Genomic DNA, 21169 nt, shown 5'->3' with positions numbered 1-21169 from the left:
AAAAAGCAGGATTGATTAAACATAACTTTCAGGAAACTGCTTTTTCTTTCTACTTGCTCATTCAGTTGTAACTGCAACATCCCCAAAAAGTTCAACCCACAGAGGGAAAATGGTGCATTGCTTTGTTTCCACTACTAGCAGCAGCAGCTCTTTTATTTTAAAAAGAAAATCCAGATTTTAAGAGTTGCACTGATTACTAAAGTTAAATGACCTAGATAATGTAATTGTAATCCTCTTCCTCAACAAAAAAATACTGCCTGCAGAACTTTAGAGATTAAAGGGGCATTTAAAAGAAATCACTGACTTTCGTACTAAGAAAAATTTGAGCGGTCAAGCAGTAGCTCTACTTTTACCCACCTTTGACAGTATCAATATTTTATTTTCTTATTTCCTAGCATCTTTTTTTATTACTTACTCCCCCCACAAACAGTCTAAGAACAGTTGGAGATGCTATGAGGTTTGTCTTGGCATTCTCTGAAGGGTGGGGAAGAAACAGAAGAGAAATTGGTTTTATATGCCTTCCCCTCATCCCTCCTTATGGATTCATGTGTGGCTGAATCTTAGCTACCAATCCCTCCTTATAGCAGCATTAAACCCATTTGCACTTTGGAAAAGAGGGATAAGGAGCATAATGTGACCTGGAAAGGTATTTGGAACTTTGTATTACTTGTTATGCAAACAGGTCACGGGATACAAATCAACATTTGGTCCTGGTTGCATCCTCATTAAACGTTACCAGGATTTGGAAAACCAGACTAGGTGTAGTTTTTTCCATCACTGCTAAGTGAAAGGTTGAAACAGACTCAAGCAAGAGGTCATTTAAGGACAACTGGAGTTTGACCCTGCACTTCCTGAAGAGCCAGAGCATTGGTTTCGCTTCAACTCTGTGTCATACCCAAGCTCTGGCCTGAAGAGCTGTTTTGAAATCCTCCTACCTCTGAAGCTCACGCTGCATATTCCATCTACATTTATATATATATATATTTTTTTTTATATATATATTTTTATATATTTTTATATATTTTTATATATTTATATATATTTATATATATATATATATATTTTATACATATATATATATATAAAAATGCACAGGAGATCTTAGGAGGTGAAAAGTATGACAGAGCAATACTGTCCACGTACATTCACTTTCTTTTATCTTCCGGTAGTGTACAGAAATTGCATACTTACTGTATCACAAAAGTATGATTTACATATTTGTAATTCCTGCAGAATTATAATTTTAACACTGATTTACAAAACATATTTATAGATCTCCCTTTAAAGGCCCCTTCCAATCCAAATCATTCTATTATTTTATGATCTAGGTGGCTTTTAGTCATTGAGCTACTGTGCATGAGAGAGTAATACATTAAAGAACAGGCTTCTATCTACCATGAACGAGTGCCAAACACAGATGTTTGAGAAAGCTTTAAAGGGAAATCTGAAAATTGTTATGGCTCCCAAAAAAGTACTCTTGAGAGAAAAATCCACCCAGGAAAAATTTATGCCTCCTCTTCTCTACACCTGCCTAAGCCTAGACAAAGACCAAGAAACAGCCTCTTCCCCAAAAATCACCTTCAAACAACTCAGGTCTGGCTCCTGTTGTCTTCAGAGGAGCTGCTGGATATTCAAATACTTTGGAAGACATCTTATATTTCAGTAGCAAAGCATGGATTTAAGTGTTTTGGTCTACATTTGCAGGTGGATTTTCACAGTATGTTTTCTTTCCTAAGATATCCTGGGGCTACAAGGAATTCTTTTTAAATGGGTGCAGGAATGGGAAGCAAAAGAGGGAGAGGGGCTTCTGCCCCCCAAACTCCAGTCTTATGTTTCTACCTCTTCTAGCCGCCTCCTCTGCTCCTTCTGCTGCTCGATGCGTTTCTGCCTCTCTGCCAGCAGCTGCCTCTTGTACTCCTCCTGCTCACGGAGCTGCTGCTCCTGCAGCAGCTGCTGTCTCCGAAGGGCCTCGGACCGTTCCTTGTTTTCCTGCTGCAGTCTCAGGAAATCACGTCGGAGGGTTGATTCTCCAGGCACATTGACAATGGAACTGCAACAAGAGGAAGTTAAAGCCTTCTGTATGATAAAGCCTGATGGGCCATTAAATACCTTTGCCAAAGCAGGGAAATATTAATAAAATATATCATGATCTTAAAGTTTAATCTCATTTCCTTCGGAGCAAAGACACGGGATGTATGTCAAATACACACTCCCAGTGGAAGGCGTGAAATGAGGCCAAGCAAAGTAAGGACGAATGCAAACATTGTGAAGACCCTGATCAATTATATTTGCCATAAATCTCCCTCCATCCAGAGTTTGTTGGCTCAAAGTCATACAAGGGGAGCTTTCAAACCTTTAACAGTCACAGTATAGGTATTCAAACCTTTTGAGTGGTTTGTGCATTCACTTATTAAGAGATAGAAATTTAGCATGCTGATTTATAATCACAGACCTTCAGACTTACTTGGCATGGACTGCCCAAAGCCATCCTAAAAGCAATTATTACCTTGGTTCTCCTTCTTGTTCAGGCACTTCCTCCTCTTCTTCCTCACTTCCACTATATTCATACTCCGTCTCATCTAACAGGAAAGAAACAAAGGCCCGGATAGTACTTGAATTTTAGGGCAGTGGGGAGTTGCGGCAGCACCTCAGCAAACCAGCTCCTGTCCCCTTCAGTGAGATCTATCACAGACCCTAGAACTCATTCTAATATATAATAAGCCCATCTTCCCAGCAGCACAATAGTTTGGAGAAGACTTCCAGTAAATTCCTTGAACAACACCAGGTTTTACATGTAAGACAAGACACGGGGAGAACTTCAGCACCACCTGAATAAGGAGAAAAGGTTGCCCAAAACAGTTGCTTCACAGCTCTTGTGATGGATTATTTCCTGTGAGTCTGATTTATGGCATCATTCCAGGAAATGGACTGGAATTACCACAGACTAAAGAAGGGAAAGGCATATATGCCAATATCCTCCTAAATACTGTTTAATGCTTGTATGGAAGAGCCAGTGGCCAACAAGTGAGCAAATTTAATGTATCAGAAAATACAGCACTTGAAATTGATGCTTTCTCTGTAAAGGACAGCACAAAACAAAGCCTTCTGAATTAACTATGAATTTAAAAAGAACTTTTTAAGGATTTGGGCTCCAGGAGCTTCTCTTGGGATGGATATTTAGAATGTAAAGCAGGACAAAAATAGGCATTTTTGACAAGTTGAAAACACTTGATTTTTAGAAGCTGCATACCTTTCTCTCCTCTCTTCTTCCTGGTCCTGTCTATATGGTCCTTAAGCTGGATTCGGACTTGCCTTTCATTTGGCTGGTCACGTATAAAGGGATGTTTCAACAGTTGCTCTGTAGAAGGTCGCTGCATGTAATTTTTCACTAGACAACCTTCTATAAAGCTGAAAAACTTTTTCGACCTGAGAAAGCAGGAAGGAAAAAACAAAACAAACGATGCGCATTAAAACTCAGCTGAAGCATTTTTTCTGTTCCTCCTCAAATTCATTTCCTCAAAGAGCATCATGTCCCAGAGGACAGTACAAGTGCTGCCTGCAAGTATACCTCCTAAACAGATCTGAGTTTGTTCCAGCCAAGCACACTGGGCTGGAGGGACACAGGGTGACACAAACATACTTGGAGCGCTCAGGCACAGCTCCACGGTAATGTGCCCTCTTTCAGACGCATAATTGCTCTGAAAATCAGGATCTGTGAGTGAGGCAAATCATGTAAACCCAGCCCTGCTGCTTCTGGATCAGAGCTGGATAGAATCGAGCCTGCTTGGAGCAGATGGAGGGCAGCTCGGGTGTGCCTCCACCTACCCATGCTACAGACACCCATACCCGAAGCCAGAAGAACTGTGTCTGCCATTCTCCTGACACAAGCAGCACCACACTGCTTTTGCATGCACCTGGGCTCACAGAGACAGATCTGCCAGAATTTATGATTATTTTATTTTTTACCTTAAGAGTCACACACAGAAAAAATTTTATAGAACAATACGTGGGTGCTGGTCAGTGTTGTCTGTTCGACACAAGCACTTTGACCTAAATTCTCCCTGACACAATTTAAGGGCATAAACTAAACTAAACCCCTCCTGCACACAGCATAAAGTGACAGGGAATGGGAGTTAGCTAAGCTGCAGCACTACCTTCCAAAATTTGCACTTCATTTGAACTCCTAAAGAGGATCTCTCCAGAAAGTAGTCACCAAACAAGCCATCTGCCAAAATCCAATAGTGGAAATACTCAAAACTGCAGTGAAGCACTGGAACAGGTTGCCCAGAGAGGCTGTGGATGCCTCATCCCTGGAAGCATTTGAGGCCAGGTTGGATGGGTTTCTAACTACCTGAACTAGTGGATGGCATCCCTGTCCATGGCAAGGTTTGGAACTACAGATCTTTAAGGTCCCTTCCAACCCTAGCCATTCTATGATGATTCTACAATTCTGTCATCATTTGGCCTATCTTCTCATAACCTGCCACCAAGCACACTATCAAAACAGCTGAGTGGCAGCAGCGCTGCCTTGAACCAAAGCTGCTTTTTAATTGGTGGGTGCTCTCAACCTGCTCCAGTGCTTGGACAGCAAACATCTTCACTACATGGTTAAGAATAAAAACAATTATTTCCATCCTCAGTTCACTTCCTTACTGTAAAAAAAAAAGCTGAATCCAACATAACTTGGTTGTTCAAATTTTTTTATTCCTCATGCCTTGAATGTTATTATTTCACATTAAAAGGTTAATGAAGAGCTAATGTAAATGGCATATATGCATCTTTATTCCCTTAATATATGCAGAAAGGAAGTAAGAGAGAGCGATGCCTTGACAGTATACAAGTGCATAAATAGGTCAATCCAGGTAAAGACCAATCCCAGCAAGCAAGCCAAGTTTATACTATGTTGATATTGAATACACAGTAAAATCACTTCATTATTTTGACAGGATCACAGCATCCCATGATCACATTCAATCTATAAGAAACCTCTTTCTAGGGAACATTTTTGTTTCATATGTGCCAATTGTAACCAGTAACTGGGAGGAAATCCTCTGATACTAATGGATTCTTCTCAGCTGGCAAGAAGCAGGCACTCAATTTCAACCGTTTACAATAATTATAGTAAAAGCCTTCATTAGTTTTAATAGCTCCTTTCTATTTAGCAACTAGAACACCCATAGTACTGTTCTGTTTCTGTGTTATGATACATCTGAGAAAACATACTGCATATTAAGAGTGCTGCAGGAGTTTACATTTTAAAACATGGATCCACTTGTCATCTTAATACAGATGCTGCTCTGTCAAAAGTAAAACCTTGGTATACATTTTCACACAATTTGAGATGGAATTTCTCTGGGACAAACAGAACTAAATAATGCACACATTTTATTTCATGCTTTGATTCAGAGGCACAGAAGATAACAGATTTTTGCTAACTTAAATTGCTATACAATTCTGTGGAAGGGGTAAGAAAACTGTATGCAATACGAGAAAACTTCATGCTACACAAGGCTACAAGCAAGATATAATTAGTACATACCATTTCTTGGATTTTAACCGTGGGGGAGGGTTCCTGGGTATCAGAAAGAGTGCCCTCATGGGGTGCATGTCACAAAGTGCTGAAGAGAAGAAAACAAAACCAAACAGAGACATACAGACACTGGTTTAGTTGCTCTCTGCCAATGCCATGACTTCAGCTTCCACAACCACTCCCACCATCCCAAACATGCATGCAGCAGGTACAGATAGCAACACAGCTAAATTGAATTAGCCCAAAATGACAACAATTCCATAGCTCAATGTGCCATTGGCAGCCTAAAATGAGAAAGAGAGCGAAGCATGGATCAGCCTCCAGAATCAACCAAGATGGGAACATCTGAGCACAGCCCGCCTTCAGTCCTATGTCATCTGACCTACTTTCCAGTTAATAAAATATTGGGAGATGATGATGGTGGAAGGGAACAATGAGAGTTACAGTTTCATACAATCTTCCTTCTACCTGCCCTTCTCTCCCATTCTGGACGGTGCTTCATTTTTACTCTTCAGGCCTGGGTATTTTCTTTACTTCAAGGCATGACAGTTTTGAAGCTTTGGGAGGGTCGGTATCGCACAAAGAGATTGCCGGCAGAACTGAAATCCATAACTTTTTTTGTCCAAAGAAGTCCTGTTCATTTCAGTGGGCATTTAGTGAGAGACCAGGATCAATGTTGGACAGCTTTTCCTCCTGTTCCATAGCAAAGCAACATGGCAGAGCCAACAAAGGGAAACAAGGGAGCAGGGAGAGAGGCAGCCCAAGAAAGATCTCTAGGAGCAATGTTTTAACCATCCTCCTATGTTTGATCTCTTACACCCTCAGGTCTCAGCCTGAGTGATCACTGCAGGATGAGGTGACATCTACCACACAACAGAAATTCAGGAGAAACAGACTGAAGTGTAGAGAATTCTAGCTTCAAAAGCAAGGGGCCACAATCTTGGCAAAAAAAGCCCCTTGGATGCCTATGGATCCCTGCAGACCACCAAACACAGAGATGGACTCTTCAGCTGCCACTGCAGGAGGAGGTAGAGCCCACGTACCAGAGGAAAAGAGCTGCTCAGCACTTACAGAGGATCTTTGCTTACTTCTTAAACGCCACTCTTGTGCTTTTACACAAAGAGGGGCCAAACTCTGCTTTGGTTAAGAAATGAACAAAATATTCTTCTCTAATTCTAGGCTTACAAAGCCCACAGACACAGCTTTCAATTGCAAGCCATACCGGCAACCCAATGCTCTGAACAAAAAGGTATGGCAAAAAGGAGGTAGTTCACTTAATACAGTGCTGGCTAAAGTGTCCTGGGAGCAGCTGTCACTTGGACATTCATTCAAATGTACAATTAGAAAGGAAAAAGAAAACAACCCCAAACTATCAGGCCTCCTAAAACATGAGTCAACACATATCCATTGTGATTTAATTTTTAAATCTTACAATAAAGTCAATAAGAACAACAACAAAATCAGGCAGCAGCTACAACAAAATGACCAATTTTTAGCTGGGAAACATCAGTACTTTATTTCAACATGATTATTTCAAAGACATTTCAAGCTGAGCTGTGTTGTGGTGGTAGATCTTTATGTGCAAAAAAAAAAAATTAACTTGCTCTTAGGTACCTTAAGCTCTTATTTTTTAAATACAGAGCTCCAGCTAAGGGTGACAGTAAGTATATTTGCAAGATCAATAAGGACTTCCATAAAAATTATCATTAAAAGTCAAAATACCATGCCTAACTTCATTTCAAAGGTCTCTGTCCTCCTCACACATCTGCTGTTTGCCTTTATATTCTGAAAGAACTATGTGAAAGGAAAAGAACCTATTAAAAAGTTGGGTATTTTTGGTTTCCAGGTTTTCCTCTCAAATCCAAACTAACTGATAATGACCCCTGCTTGAGAATACCTAAGTTCAGTGCTTTGTCTTGAAGAAGGATTTACAGTTTAAGCCATGTCACTGCTAAGTAAGATTAACACCACCCACTTATGAGTGGAAACAAAAGGGGAAGCAATGTTAGCATTATCCAGACCGACAGAAAGCCAACACAGAAATAGTCACTGCAAATGCTTTTTTCATTAAGATATATTTCCTCAAGGCTCCACTGACCCTCTCCCCAGCTGAGTTTTCAGTATTTCAGGCCAGTCCATAGACCAAGTGGGACATAACTCCAAAACACAATATACTACACACAGGAAGGAAGTCAGACACTCGATTAGCTTCCAAATATTCCTGCTATAGAAATTAAATTACTGCAGTCTGCACTGTAGTGTTTAAACACAACCCTATCTTTATCAAAAGCATTGCTATTTATGGGATTTTATATTTATAGAGCAGGCAAAACCAAAGAGAACAGAAATAACATGGGGATACTTTCAGAAACCTCAAAGTTAGGCTTAGATTACAAGCAGCATGGCCCAAGTATATGTTTCAGCCTTTAGGAGCCCACTGGAGAAGCACAGGTATGACTTACGGGGAGCTCCTTCTGCCATCTCTATGGCCGTGATGCCGCATGACCAGAGGTCACTCTGCAGAAAAAGACAGACACCATATGTTAGTAGGTGGATTTACCCATTCACACAGTGAGAGAGTACTATTTAGAGAGGCCCTGTAGGTGAGGCTGAAACCAAATACCACAGCTATTTAAATAATATAAGCCTCTTTTATCTTATAACTGTATCATAAAATCCTACTTTTCACATAATGCATATGTACATGCAGAAGCACATGCACATATTCTTACTGAGTGAGCAAACAACCCTTTCCAATGGCACATAAAAATATATTCACATTATGACAATGGGAAATACATTTGCCAGAAATCTAAGCCTATGAAACAAGAGAATTTCCAATATTCCCTCGTCAACAAAGGACTGAACAAGGGCATTCCCAGGGTGTGTAGAGATGCAGCTATAAAAGCAACAGCTCAGTTCAAATTCAAAGTGGCCAGACTTGTCAAAAACTACAAGAAAGGGTTCTTCAGGTACCTAAACAAACAAGCAATAACAAAAGGAAAATACAGGCCCACTGAAAGGAAAGGTGAATTAGTCACCAAGACCACTGAAAAGGCAGAGGTTCCCAAAACTTACACCTCTGCCTTTACCACAGGCATTACTTACAGTCAAAGCCAACATTCCTCCCTTAACATCTCAGTTTTGCTTAAAATACTACAGAACAAGAGTCCTTCAGTGGCAGCCTTTCAAGGTACCAGCTCTGGCCAGGTCCTCTAACTCGGGAGAGACCAAACAAGAGCCAGGAAGATCAAACACAGGGAAGAGATGGAGGAGTCCTGGCAAGGAACCAACTTCAGAGACTGATGCAGCTTAATGGGCAGAGTATTGGAGGCGACTGCTGTGAAAGAGAGCTGCTCTTGAGCAAAGCAGTCTTCATTTCTGGTCATAATTGTGATTTTTTAAAAATTACTTAAAACTAATGAGCAAATAAGCTCTTCGTGCACAACAAGCAGAGAAGCATTTCTAAAGGTTGTATTTTCAGACCCAGCAAGGCACTCTTCTCTTAGTCAAATGCAGTCATTTAAGCTAAATTGCACATCCTCATGATCTTACAGAATCTTTCAAACATTAATTTTCTGTGAGTGACCACCCTACAGGCTTCACCAGGATCAATAAACAGGTGTTTTCAGAGGCCAGAGGAGTTATTTTTCACATCACTACTGCATTAACAAATATTGAAGGGAGTTTTTCTGCTTTATTAAATCATTTAATAGCAAACCTTCCTTACTAATAACAACTCTATCTGGAAAGATACAAAACATTAGCTTTAGTACAACGAGATGCTGAATGTAAAAAGCAATTAAATCAAGAGAAATAGGATCAATCTGATCAATCTTAGTCAAAATCTACGAAACCAGCAATTCAAATAATCTGGTTGTTTTAAAAAGATTTAGATGCACACATACTGATAGCTAACACTATCGGTCTCAGCAAAATGATATAATTGATATTCAGCTCTATAATTCATTTTAAGGCCTTAATCCCCAGCTTTCTGATATCCTTGTTGCCTTTGGTTAAAGTTGGAACAAAGCATTAGTCTACGCAAAGATTTCTTAAAAAGCATATTTTGACTCTTTTTTTTCTTGTGCTCTCATTAAAGTCAGCTGAGAGGAACTTTTAAGATTACAGTATGCTTTCACTAGATATATTTAACTTTAAATACATATACCTAATAATCTTAAGAGTAGTACAAATACCATCAAGCCAATTATGGTTTTGCAGTAATTAAATCCTTGGTTTGCAGCAAGCTATGTAAAGAATGATCTTTGTTAAGAAATGTTGTGATGGATAAATTTTTATCCAAAAAATCATGTATATGTATCCTGAAATCAGAAGTAGTTTTAAGAGCTCCTTCTGTACTTCACTGGCTCTCCAGACGGTGGTTCTATTTAAGGTAACACCTAAAATGTATTGTTCTGGGTTACCACAATAACTGGGCCATAGTGTACCACAATTTAAAGTACAACCATCATACAAATCGAGAACACAAGCATTTCCAGGTAAACTCTCTTTTGCCTCCTCTGAGCAGCTACAGCACCCTGAAGCCCTGTATTTATGTCTCAAAGCTACAGTAATACAAGCAGCAGAAATTGTTAAAGGTCACAATTTGAAAGTCTCCTTACCTTGTACTTTGGTGATAAGTATGTAACTACACAAAATAATTACTCCTACAAAGCATAAGAAGTCCCCAAAACTGACACAGTTCACAGACATTTATATTGCAAGTGTATGTTTTGGGTTTTTTGTTTGAACAAGGCTCTTACTCTGTAATCATACGTAGCATCTGGATTCTCATCACAGGCAATAACTTCTGGAGCCATCCAGTATGGAGTCCCAATAAAAGTGTTTCTCCTGCCAACTGTCCTGTCCAGCTGAGCACTCACACCAAAATCCACTGTGGGTGGGAAAAGTAAAATGAATTAAGAGGGGAAAAATAATGCTATGATTACTTTTGCAAAGTGATTTAAAAATAAAGCCCTGTAGATGTCCCACGTGGGAGGGCCATGCTGAAGAGAAATAAGATGATTAATCCCGAGGCAAGTGAGCCCTCATGGTTCATAGACAATGTGCTTGGGCACAAGTGTCAAGGGACACAGCAGCTTTCAATCACCTCTCCTGTACCCCTCGCTGGTCTGCCTGCACAGAAGCAAGAGCACAGCTGGAGAAGTACTGCCTGGGAGGCTGAGAAAGGGCTGTTTATTCCCTTCCCACATGGTGAAGCCAAGCACCTTTGCCTATACAAAAACAGGCACCTCCCAAAGGTACCTCTCATGCTATGGGAAAATCGCTTGCATAAACATGTCCCTTTCAGCTCACCACTTTTTCTGCTTTAAAATTGGACAGCAAAGATAATCTGTAGTTCAGCGAGCTGCTCTCTGCTTTAATGCATAGAGCAGAAACATCAATGAGAGCAAAAGATGAGGCTTATTCAGGAAGTGCTAACTTTGAGCACACATGCACACAGGCTGCGAGAAAGATGCCCATTTCATTACAAAGCAATTACATTACAAAGGTGTTTTCTGCCTTTCATTTTGCCCTGCTCATGACCACAGTGCTCCATGTCTTTCTATACCAGTAACTGCATCTGCCCTAAGAGCGCTGTGTCAGCTTCACTGCATCCACCATCTGAGTGACACTGACAAAGTGGTGTAGACAAGCTCAGTGGAAGCAATGGTTTGGAAGCTACTGTGCTTCATTTTGGACCAAATGAAGGAAAGCTCTCCCGAGAGCTTCCTCCTCCAGCAGCCAGGACAACTTCCCATGCCTCATGCTGCAGGAAGGTGTAATGCAAACCAGAAGGGATGTGGGCTGGGTGGGAGGGCTTCAGCATGGCTCTATATTTAACGAAAAAAAGGTGGCGAGTGTAGCGTGATACAAACACAGAAGGTTGACATGTGCATTAACTGAAAGAGACAAATTAGAGAGGAAATAAAAAAAGAGTATGTCCACTTGGCAGGAGAGAAGAGGCCAGGGATGAGCACGATTTTCAGCAGGCATGCCAGAGCTGGAAGAGTGTTTTGAATTCAATGCCACAGCTCTCTTGAGAGCACTGTCCAGATCATATTTTTGTGTCCAGAACCTGAACAGCAGGTGCTATTTTAATTAAAGCCAAACACAAGAGAGATTCCTGTCACTTCCCGAGTCCAGAATAAAGTGAATCAGAACAGACTCAAGTTACACACAGCTCAGTGGGGGAACCAAAATGATCCCTGCACTGATTCTGGCATGAAATCTAATCAAATTCAACAACAACCTGTGCTCCATCCTCTCCAAGCAGGAGGAAATGCACGCAGGCTGTCAATCCATATGAAACCACTGACAGAGTACTTATGCTATAAAACATGTTGCAGGGCTCTTAACGGATTAAATTAATTTGGGAACATCATAAAACCAAAGGCTGAAAAAATGAGGAAGTGGACATGTGTACCTACTTACCAAGTTTCACTTCTGCATTCTCTGTTAACAACACATTTTGCCCTTTGATATCCCTGTGAATCACATGATGGGCATGAAGATGTGCCAACCCCTGCATTAAGGAAAGAGAGGAAGGAGAGGATGTTCAGAGTTAGGTTCTCGGCTCAGCAACAGACTACCCGTACCCAGCAACCCCAAAGATCACAGCACTGTGCCTCGACCTCTTGCAACTGGTTTCAGTGGGACCTACAGCACATCACCCAGACAGCTTTTGGTGATGGAGCAGAGACTCAGATCATGCACACACAGTACCAAAATACAGCCCAACATCTGCACTGTGCAAACACCTCCCAGCTGTCCTGTGAAGAAAGTTCAGCTCTCACAAAGTGTCTGTGCAATTACATTCTAAATGACACCAGTGTCGGTGTATGCCACTGACCTTTGATGTGCACAGGGTCACACAGAATTTAGCTGGGAAGGGGGGTGGAAGGGGAAAGGAGGCAGCATTCACATGTATATCTGCACCCCCAAGAAGGAGGTGGGGGGACAGATGACAAAGACATGCTATACTGCAAAACTGCAGTTCTCTAGCCTCCATAAACGTGAAACCAGATAATTCTACCTCAGGAAAAAAAAAATGCAAAGGGAAAAAAAAAGTTTTTAAAAAAGCACAAGCATTATGCTTTCCAAAGGAAACAAAACCTCCCGACATTCGGTGCTTTTTGTTGAGACAGCACCTGGATACATGCCCCAAAGCATTAGCCATGTGGAGGGAGGGCTGAGAAAGACATATGTTGCGTTTTACTCTCTAATGTAATTGGGAGAACAACAGGCAACCCTCTTAGCAACTGCCTGTATTTTGGGTTCCCCTCACTTTTCTGCTTGGAAAATTGTAGTCTCCAGCAGGATCATCTTGCCTGTTCATGTTGCCCTCACAGTCTTTTAATGTTTTGTGAAAAATAAAGAAATAGAACCTTTACAGCTGCAAGAGGTTAAGAGAGTAGTGGTTGCTGTAGAGAAGTATTTCTTAACACATGTTCTTCATTAACTGATCATTTACCAGTTTGCCTACATAACCACTGGGCTATTTTCCTTTTCTAAAACAGTTAATGAGCGTGACAAAAAAACACCATCTACAGCTTCTCTTCCACATGTCACAAGCGGCTGATGTCCCTGAGACCCTCCACTGACCGCTAATGCTAAATGTGGTCTTATTTTTCACAGGAATGAAGGCTTTTCCACAGCTTCACACAGGATATTTTTTAAAGCCCTCTGCTACTCCGACCCAGCCAAAGAGATAATTGTCTGTTCTCTCCAGAGTACCATTTAACCTTACTGAAAAAACACATTTGGGGTTGCAAAGGGCTGGCAGGAGACAGAGGGGTGCGTCTCCATTTTCCTGCAGTCCCCAGACCTTTCCAAACACACAAGGATCCACTGGGTCAACCTTCACCTGTGTCTCCACCTACACCAATCTTCGGCACTTCAGCTCCTTTTAACTTTGTGTTACACGACCTCTCTCATCCACCTCTGACAAACTCTGTGTTGAATCAGGGTTTGAAATATCTCATTGCAATGTGAATTTAGCATTCCTTTTTTCCAGATATTCCAGTTCCTGATGTTCAGTAATTAATGCTCCTTTTGCAAATCTCTCACTGGGATGAGAAAATAGTTTTCCCTAATTCTTTTCTGAGGTAAATAATTTTTTCCTCTTCTCAGCAAGTGTTTGCTTTGTCTAAGAAGGATCTAGGATGAATGCAACACGGTGTGGAATACCTCCAAGCCCACATGTCTCTCAAATCAAGGATAAGATAGTCCTGCAAAAGTTAATTTTTCCTCATATTAAAGCATGCTAACCATTTGTTTAGAAATACAACTTTTTAAACAACTTAAAATGTGCAAGTCAAACACCAGCAGCTGGACTTCCCTCTAGCATCTGAAATTAGAGCAAGAGACCAGAACTGTGTGCCTCCCTCCGTCCACATCTTAAAAATTGTCAAAGCAGAGCAAATGTGTAACACAGACAACAGCAGCACTGATTTATGCAAGAGCCAGTGCTCACTTCCTTTAACATAAAGCCCTTCAGAACTTCGTTTGTGATTAAGCAATTGAACAAACATACTGTGTAGTGGTATGGGTAGGAGGCAATTTGTTTTACAAAGAAGCACAAGGAAAACCATCCCAGATTTACTTAGTGAAGCAAAACAAATGCCAATTCAAAAAGCACTTAAACTGTATCAACTGGAAATTAAATATTAAGAGTAATTAGTTAAAGTTGCAATTTTAGAACAACTGGTAAGCTGCAGCCCTCTTCCTGAAAAACTTCTGCAGCAGCGCCTGCGAGCACCGCACAGGGCACAGCCACACATGACAGAGCTGCTAGGCTCTAGACAGACTGCAGGGATAAAACAAGATGAGAGCACATCACAGCACAGAAGTCCTGACTGCTGGCCTGAGCCAACAGCTCTTCCTCCATAGACTCGATTAGAAGGAGAAAAAAGCAGCTGCAAGCATATTTAGGAAAGCCCATTCTGCATGCTACTGTGCTACAACACTGTTTCAGCCCCAGGTCTTATGGACACTGTTTCACAGCTTCCTGCAGTAGGTAAGGTCACTGGCTTCTCTATTGGCTTCTCATGACTAGAAATTGCAATTTTCTGCAAGGCTTCTGCTACAATACAGTACAACTCACACCAAGTTAAATGATGTGGAACAGACATCTATCTGCTCCTACGCACTCTCCAAGTGATGACATGGCTAATGGGATTGATCAGAAACAGCTCCTTGCAGGACCTCAAGCTAGGCTACATCTCTGTAAGACTGTTTCTGTGTGGGGCAGACTATTTTCCTTACCCGGAGAATCTCTCTGGAGATATACGCTATCCAGTCTTCTTTCAGGGTATTCCCTTTTGTGTTCTTCACAAGGTCTGTGATAGAGCCGGCTCCACAAAACTCCATAACAAGCTGCAAAACAAGTATCAGTGTACAACCAACATTAAACACGTATCTCAGCTGTTCAGCAAAGCAAGATAATCAGGTTACAGCATTGATTTGGGAAGCTCTTGTGAAGCACAGAATATATTTTACATCTCCCCCTGGAAAATGGATTCAACCAAATGTCTTCAGTGTGTGTCAGACATATATGGAATATGTCTCACATTAGTTATCACATTTTCAAGACTGATTTAATCACTGTAATTTAATGCTGGGAATCTGGAGTTGCCCAGCTATGCAGAATGCATTAGCAGTAAGAGCACATCCAATGCTGAAGGAATCAAACTGATCACATCACTGCAACACTTCTTATCATTTAACTTCCATTTATTTATGGAAGACCATGCACCCTGCCATTTCAACCCCAAACTTCAGTCCTCTACCGGGTGTAGACAAGGTGGGATGAAAAATGTAATGGTACAATCTTAAGTTCAGCCTTCTTTTTACAGTCACATATTCTTACTGCTCAGCTCAGCTGTCCTGTTCCTATAAAACATGTTACTATCCATCTGGGAAACGGGGAAAAAATTACTTAAAGAACAAAACCACTGCTTATAGCAAATCTTGGTTCAGACATCCCCTTAAGGATGTGTGATTAGCCTCTGTGATTCTCTTATCTAGCAGTTCAGGCAAGCACCAAACTCCTTGAGTTTGTCTTTCCATAAAGAGGTATTTTTCTCATCATCAACCTATATCCAATAAGAAAAGACTTAGGAACATGTTTGAAAAACATCTGCTTACCCACAGTTGGTCATCATGTCCTGGAGGACTTTTCTTAATGAAAGCACCATAATAAGTTGCAATATTTCTGTGATGAGAATATTTCTTTAGCATATTAATCTCCAGTTTGATTTCTTCTTCTTCGTCCTTTGGAAAAAAAAATAAAACAAACCCCCGTATGTTTAATATACCACATGCATTATTGATTTATTCTTGACTTTCACACAAGCAGGTTTTTTCTAAACTTCAATTTATATCAGCATCGTGTTCAGTAAACCTCTCTGATGTTCATGCCATCAAAATCCTGTCTATTGAGATGGTCTAAAACAAGTCTTTTCCAAGTTTTCAGTAGCACAAAAAAACCCCAAAAGATGCAATGGATTTGACCTAGTGATGGAACATAATCTGTTTCAAAAACCCTATGTTTGTAATATCTTAAGTAAATTCATAGCTAGCAGGCTGGGAATTTATGACAGAGAAGTATTATTTCCATCTTCCTCATTTTTTCCCTTTTAATTTTGGAAATTTCAACCAGTTCTATTTAAATTCCAAACAGTGGTTTTGTGAAACCAGCTGCCAGAGCAGGTTCCCATCTTGGGGCCAGCATGGGACTGGCACAGGAAAACAGAGGTGGAGATCAGGAATTCCCCTTATTGCAAGAAAAAGGCATTTGCCTCGTGCACAAGCTTCCTTCTCCTCCTCCATCTGCCTCTGTGGAGGAAGAGCAAGTGCATCAGGAAGAACGGGCCAGGAGCCCAGGCAGTAAACAGGATGCTGAGACACAAAGCCAGAGGAAGGATTTCCCCTGGCTCCCCCCTGCTCCAGCAAGCTGCCAAGCAAATAGCAGCTCAGGTGAAGGGAGGTCATCCCTCCAAAGAGCTGAAATGGGTAACATAATGAAACCACTCCTTAAAACACCCACAACCGGCTTTTGAAGCGACAGTAGGACACGTTGCATGGAAGGATCCACACATGCTTTGAGGTGGTGTCTGAGCAGGCAGCCAGCAGATACAGAAGAAGGAGCAGACACCAACCCACCCCCAACTGTCTCTTCCCATACCTAGTCAGCAGGAGTCTTCTCCAAGCACCTATCAAGGCAACAACTTAAAAGGCAGATGGATATCCCTTTCTGCTCCACAATTTTATATTCGTAGATATCCAAGCAGAAGAACAGCTACCTTGAACTGATTCCAGGAAGAGCCCAAAACTTCTTCTCCCTAGGGTTGCTCCCTAGGTTACTGATTGGAACAGTAGCGCATATTCTGATTATCCTGTGATGTCAAAGCTGATTATATGATAAAATTTTAAGCCTTCAACTTCCTTGCAATTTGAACCACGCTAGCAATCAAATATCCTATTCATGACATACGCAGATGTTAATACTAGCTACATGTTAACTGTTTATACACAGCGGTACACACAGCCACTCTCTGCTACAAAGCTAACAACTACTTCAAATACTCTTATAGTGGGATGCAATGCTTACTCCTAAACTATTATGACAGAATCCCCAAAATGCAGCAGGGATAAACTATTCTCATATCTTCTCAGGATGCATCTTTGAAGTAAAATACTGTGTATTTCTGGAACACTGAACAATACACTAAAAGAATCTGGTAAAACAAAGTTCTCAGTGAATAGCAGCCCTGGGAGAAAGCGTTGTCAGAAAAGCTTTTTGAGCCAAAAGCTAACTTGGTGCTTCCTCAGCTGCTTCTGTTGTCCTTGCTGTTGAATGATTTTTTTATTTACTCAGACTATATGCAAAAAGAAAAAAGAGAGCAGGAATACATGCTTATATTACACCAAACCTCTGAACTGTGCATTTAGGCCAAAAAAAATTACACAGAAGCATTGTTAAACTTGATGCTTTGGGGTTTAATTGCTGATAGGTTAATATGTGTAATTAAATTAATCTGCTATTCTGAACTGACTTTTTAGATAAAAATTACTTCCTACCTTCAGTACATGAACACAATAGCTTTTACAATACAATGGGCAGGATGTCCTAAAGGTTGTTTGTGTTTATTTATTGTAACAGCAGCCAAAATGGTAATACTTAAACAGGATCTTTTTCTGAAAAAAAAAAAAAATAATAAAAATCCCACCCCCCTCCTCCCCAAATAAAATATCCTGAAGAACAAACAACAAAAAAGGCACACACAGAGCCAGCAGACTGTAGACAGCTTCTGCTCTTTCAGCTCTCCACTGTATGTGTCACAGCACCTGCTCCAAGGCCTGCAGCAATATCTCCCCTGCAGCAATATCTCCCTGAACTACAGCCAACAATGGTCCTACATTCACATTTCAGCCACCTTCAAGCACTTGTCCACAACATAAACAGCACCTCGCCTACAGTTCAATCCAGTACAAAATCCAGTCTACAGTAATAATTCAGTCATTTTTGCCAGGCTTTGGAAGACTCCACTTACTCAGTGTGGATCGATAACTCCCTGGCAATGAGTCCTGAAGACTTTGTGGCGACAGGAACTATTATGAGGATTAATCAGCACAGAAAAGGCCGAAGCACCAGTGTGGTACAGCAATTGGTGGACGACTTAAAGAAAAGGAAATTTAAAAAAAAATAAGTTGGCCAGACCAAAATTTTTCTGTTCCAGAATCAGGAGCATTCTTTTTTTTTTTTTTCCAGGGTACAGGTCATTTCATCCTAACGTGGACATCTGAAAGAGGCCAAACAATGTGCGCCCTACCAGTGTTTACTTCTCCCCACTAACTACAAAAGGAGGGTGAGGTCATTAGCCAAGATCCAGACACCAATCTTGCAGATGGTCTTGCATCAGGGTGAGATAAATCCCACCCAAAAATCTCACCGGATAAGGCCGTTTCCTCACAGATCTCCTTACAGACACACGTGCCTCAGGGAGGGTGCACTGCAGCCTGCAGCAGGGATCCCCCTGAGGAGACCAGGGTGTTCTGGCAGCCGTCCTGGGATTTGGACATGTGACCCAGCCTCAGAAAAGGAAAGTCTGTCACCTCCTCCAGACAACTCATGTACTGCACCACCACCAACAGTCCCTCCATTTGCAGAGCGAAGGGTATCACGAGCAGAAAATTAAAACTGATTGAGGCAAGAGACTGTCATTCTCATAAAGTAATACAAAAGTACATCCTTTTTTCTTGAAGGAGAGAGGCAGCTGGTGAGCCCTTCCTAGTGATTTTATGCAGCTGGCATCAATTACCACTTTAAGCCATTATCTGTGAATACAAACTCCCATTGAAACTCTCTTTGTCTTCCCCCTGATGGAGCTGGTGGAAGTGTTTTATACTTATACATTCACTGTCTGTTTGTGACAGCATGTCTGATTACCAGTAATTTTTGCAGTAAGCTATACTTTTGCAAGACTCACGTGGTTAAATCAAGCTTGGAGCAGCTCTCCTCTCTCTTTTCACGTGTTTCCCTTCAGAGACTAAATGGACGTGCCAGCATCCCTAGGGGTTTCTAACTGCAACACTCTTTTACCAAAATAATCTTGCCTGTAAGATTAAAACCTGCATATGACTCCCACACAGAAATCCACCTAGGTACATTCAGATAATTTTTAACCATTTGAATTAGCACACTAAAAATAAACCCAGGTGTGTTACCTCTCAGCCTACCCAGCAGCACCTGATCAGCTTGCTTACTCCTCCACCACAAAGCTCAGCATACCTTGCTCTTCTATTCATCACTGCACACTAAACATCACTGTGGGGTTTTCTGCATGCAGATGGCAAATCAATGACTTGTTTTTATTACTTCAGTATTTACAAAATTGCAAGGATTTAAGTATCTGACCGTGGTTGCCACTAGAGAAACTCACAGTCAAAAAATGCTACTAGTGCAAATCCATGTAGGAAGATTATCAGCTCTTTTCCAAAGGTAACACACCACCCTATTTTCTTTCAATAACAGTAATGCATCATTATCGAAAGGAAACACTGCTTATTTAAGGAAATTTTTAGAAGGCAAGGAATTCAGAAGCATTTTGCTGGACATTTTTGAGGTACAGAAAATAGAACTAAAAGGAAAAGAAAAATCACTACAAGTCTGTCCCTTAACATCATTGTCTACATGCCTCAGGAGACCAAGCACAACAGTCCTGAGCTGTTCCAGCACTAAAATAGGTATGAGACCCCTGCGAGAAACTGTCTCTGAGAAACACACCTGGAGGAGTAAGGGGGAAATAACACTGTTTCCCAAGCTCTACAGCACAATTAAATTAAATTGTATCAGGAGCTGAATTTTAAAAAACCCCAAACCTCCCCAAGGTGGAGCAAAAGCATGTCCCAGGGCATGTAAGTGGTGACTTTCCATCCAAACTCCCCCACCTGGAAAATCTGTCTGACCACTGCCTTGGCTGGATATTTATTCTGCCAGCTCGAGGAGGAGAAACTTGGGACTTTTTCCAAAGGTTTTATTTACCCTAGTAATAAGACGAGGGGAAATGCGAATGAGAAAACACAGTCCAGCAAGGATAAAGTAAGACAATATTCTGTGATAAAGAGAGAGCAAGTTTACTTACCCTACCAGATGATTTATATGCTGCCCTAAATCAGTGTGAAGCAGAATACAAATTGGTCCCTTCAGTAACTTTGCTTTTTGATTTAAGAAATGAGACAGTGACAAATCTCGACTCTCCCCACACAAATGGCATCCAGTCATTTTAAGCTACAACCAAGGGTTTTAAGAATTAATATCACTACCAAACAGTGGAAAGTCAAACACACCAGCAAAATGGGATGGAGTGAGGGAAGCCTTCAAATCTCCTTTCCTTTGCTTTCCCAGTACTGCTCACAAAGCTTTGCCTGTCTGTACCCATGGAGCTGTCCTGCCTGGAGAATGGCAGCTGGCAATACTCTGCCCGGGGTTTGAGAGCAAACTGAGTTCCTGAGAATCACAGGCTCTGGTGGGAGCTCCTGGAGTTTGGGAATCTTGAGATCACGGCAGAGCTGGGATCTGTGTAGAGAGGGGCAGGCAGCAGCCTCAACCCAGCACTGGGAGTAAAAAGGCACTGCTAACCCACGGATCCCCAGAGCTGTGGAAAGTAAACCAGTCTGCCTTCAAAGGCATCAAAATGATAATAACTTGCCCTTTCTTTTATCATCTGCCCCTGACAAGTTGAAGAAAAACATTAGTTCAAAAGAAACTCAGTTTATTTTCTTTTCTACTTCCTCTCACTTTTCATTTCTGCCTTCCACTCACATTAAAAAAAAAAAAAAAGTCCTAAAAGACACCAAAACCACAAACAAAAATCTTCCTGGATAAATCAAATCACAACACCAACTTCTGCAAATTTTGCTTGAGTGTCACAACCTCCCTCCTCTTTGCACCCCAAACCTGGCCAGCATCCATTTGGAGCAGAATCTGTCCAGGACAGAGAAAGTCTGAAGAGACCCTAGCACAATAGGTGACCTTTTCTGCTGCTGGAATCCATAAATATACGCTCGTTAATAAAGTTCTCACACATGAGGGAGATGTTTTGGCAAGGAGAGTTGGGCCAATATTGCGCA

The 21169-nt window shown here is 41.2% G+C and overlaps 1 protein-coding gene across 7 annotated transcripts in view; it reads right to left on the bottom strand.

Moving 5' to 3' along the window:
* The window catches only part of MAP4K4 (mitogen-activated protein kinase kinase kinase kinase 4), a 164395-nt gene that overhangs the window by 43147 nt on the left and 100079 nt on the right, over positions 1-21169 (bottom strand). For all 7 annotated transcript variants that reach the window (XM_066176606.1, XM_066176607.1, XM_066176608.1 and 4 more), the window contains exons 4-12: positions 15683-15808; positions 14801-14911; positions 11969-12059; positions 10297-10427; positions 7993-8047; positions 5540-5618; positions 3251-3426; positions 2507-2579; positions 1840-2050 (exon numbers count right to left, since the gene is read on the bottom strand). In XM_066176606.1, the coding sequence (XP_066032703.1) occupies positions 1840-2050; positions 2507-2579; positions 3251-3426; positions 5540-5618; positions 7993-8047; positions 10297-10427; positions 11969-12059; positions 14801-14911; positions 15683-15808 (1053 nt within the window). The remainder of the gene's footprint in view (positions 1-1839; positions 2051-2506; positions 2580-3250; positions 3427-5539; positions 5619-7992; positions 8048-10296; positions 10428-11968; positions 12060-14800; positions 14912-15682; positions 15809-21169) is intronic.

This window comes from Chamaea fasciata, unplaced genomic scaffold (assembly GCF_029207755.1).
Source record: "Chamaea fasciata isolate MVZ Bird 193981 ecotype frontalis unplaced genomic scaffold, bChaFas1.0.hap1 SCAF_2, whole genome shotgun sequence".
Classification (NCBI taxonomy): domain Eukaryota; kingdom Metazoa; phylum Chordata; class Aves; order Passeriformes; family Sylviidae; genus Chamaea; species Chamaea fasciata.
This window is presented reverse-complemented; position numbering and strand designations above follow the sequence as displayed.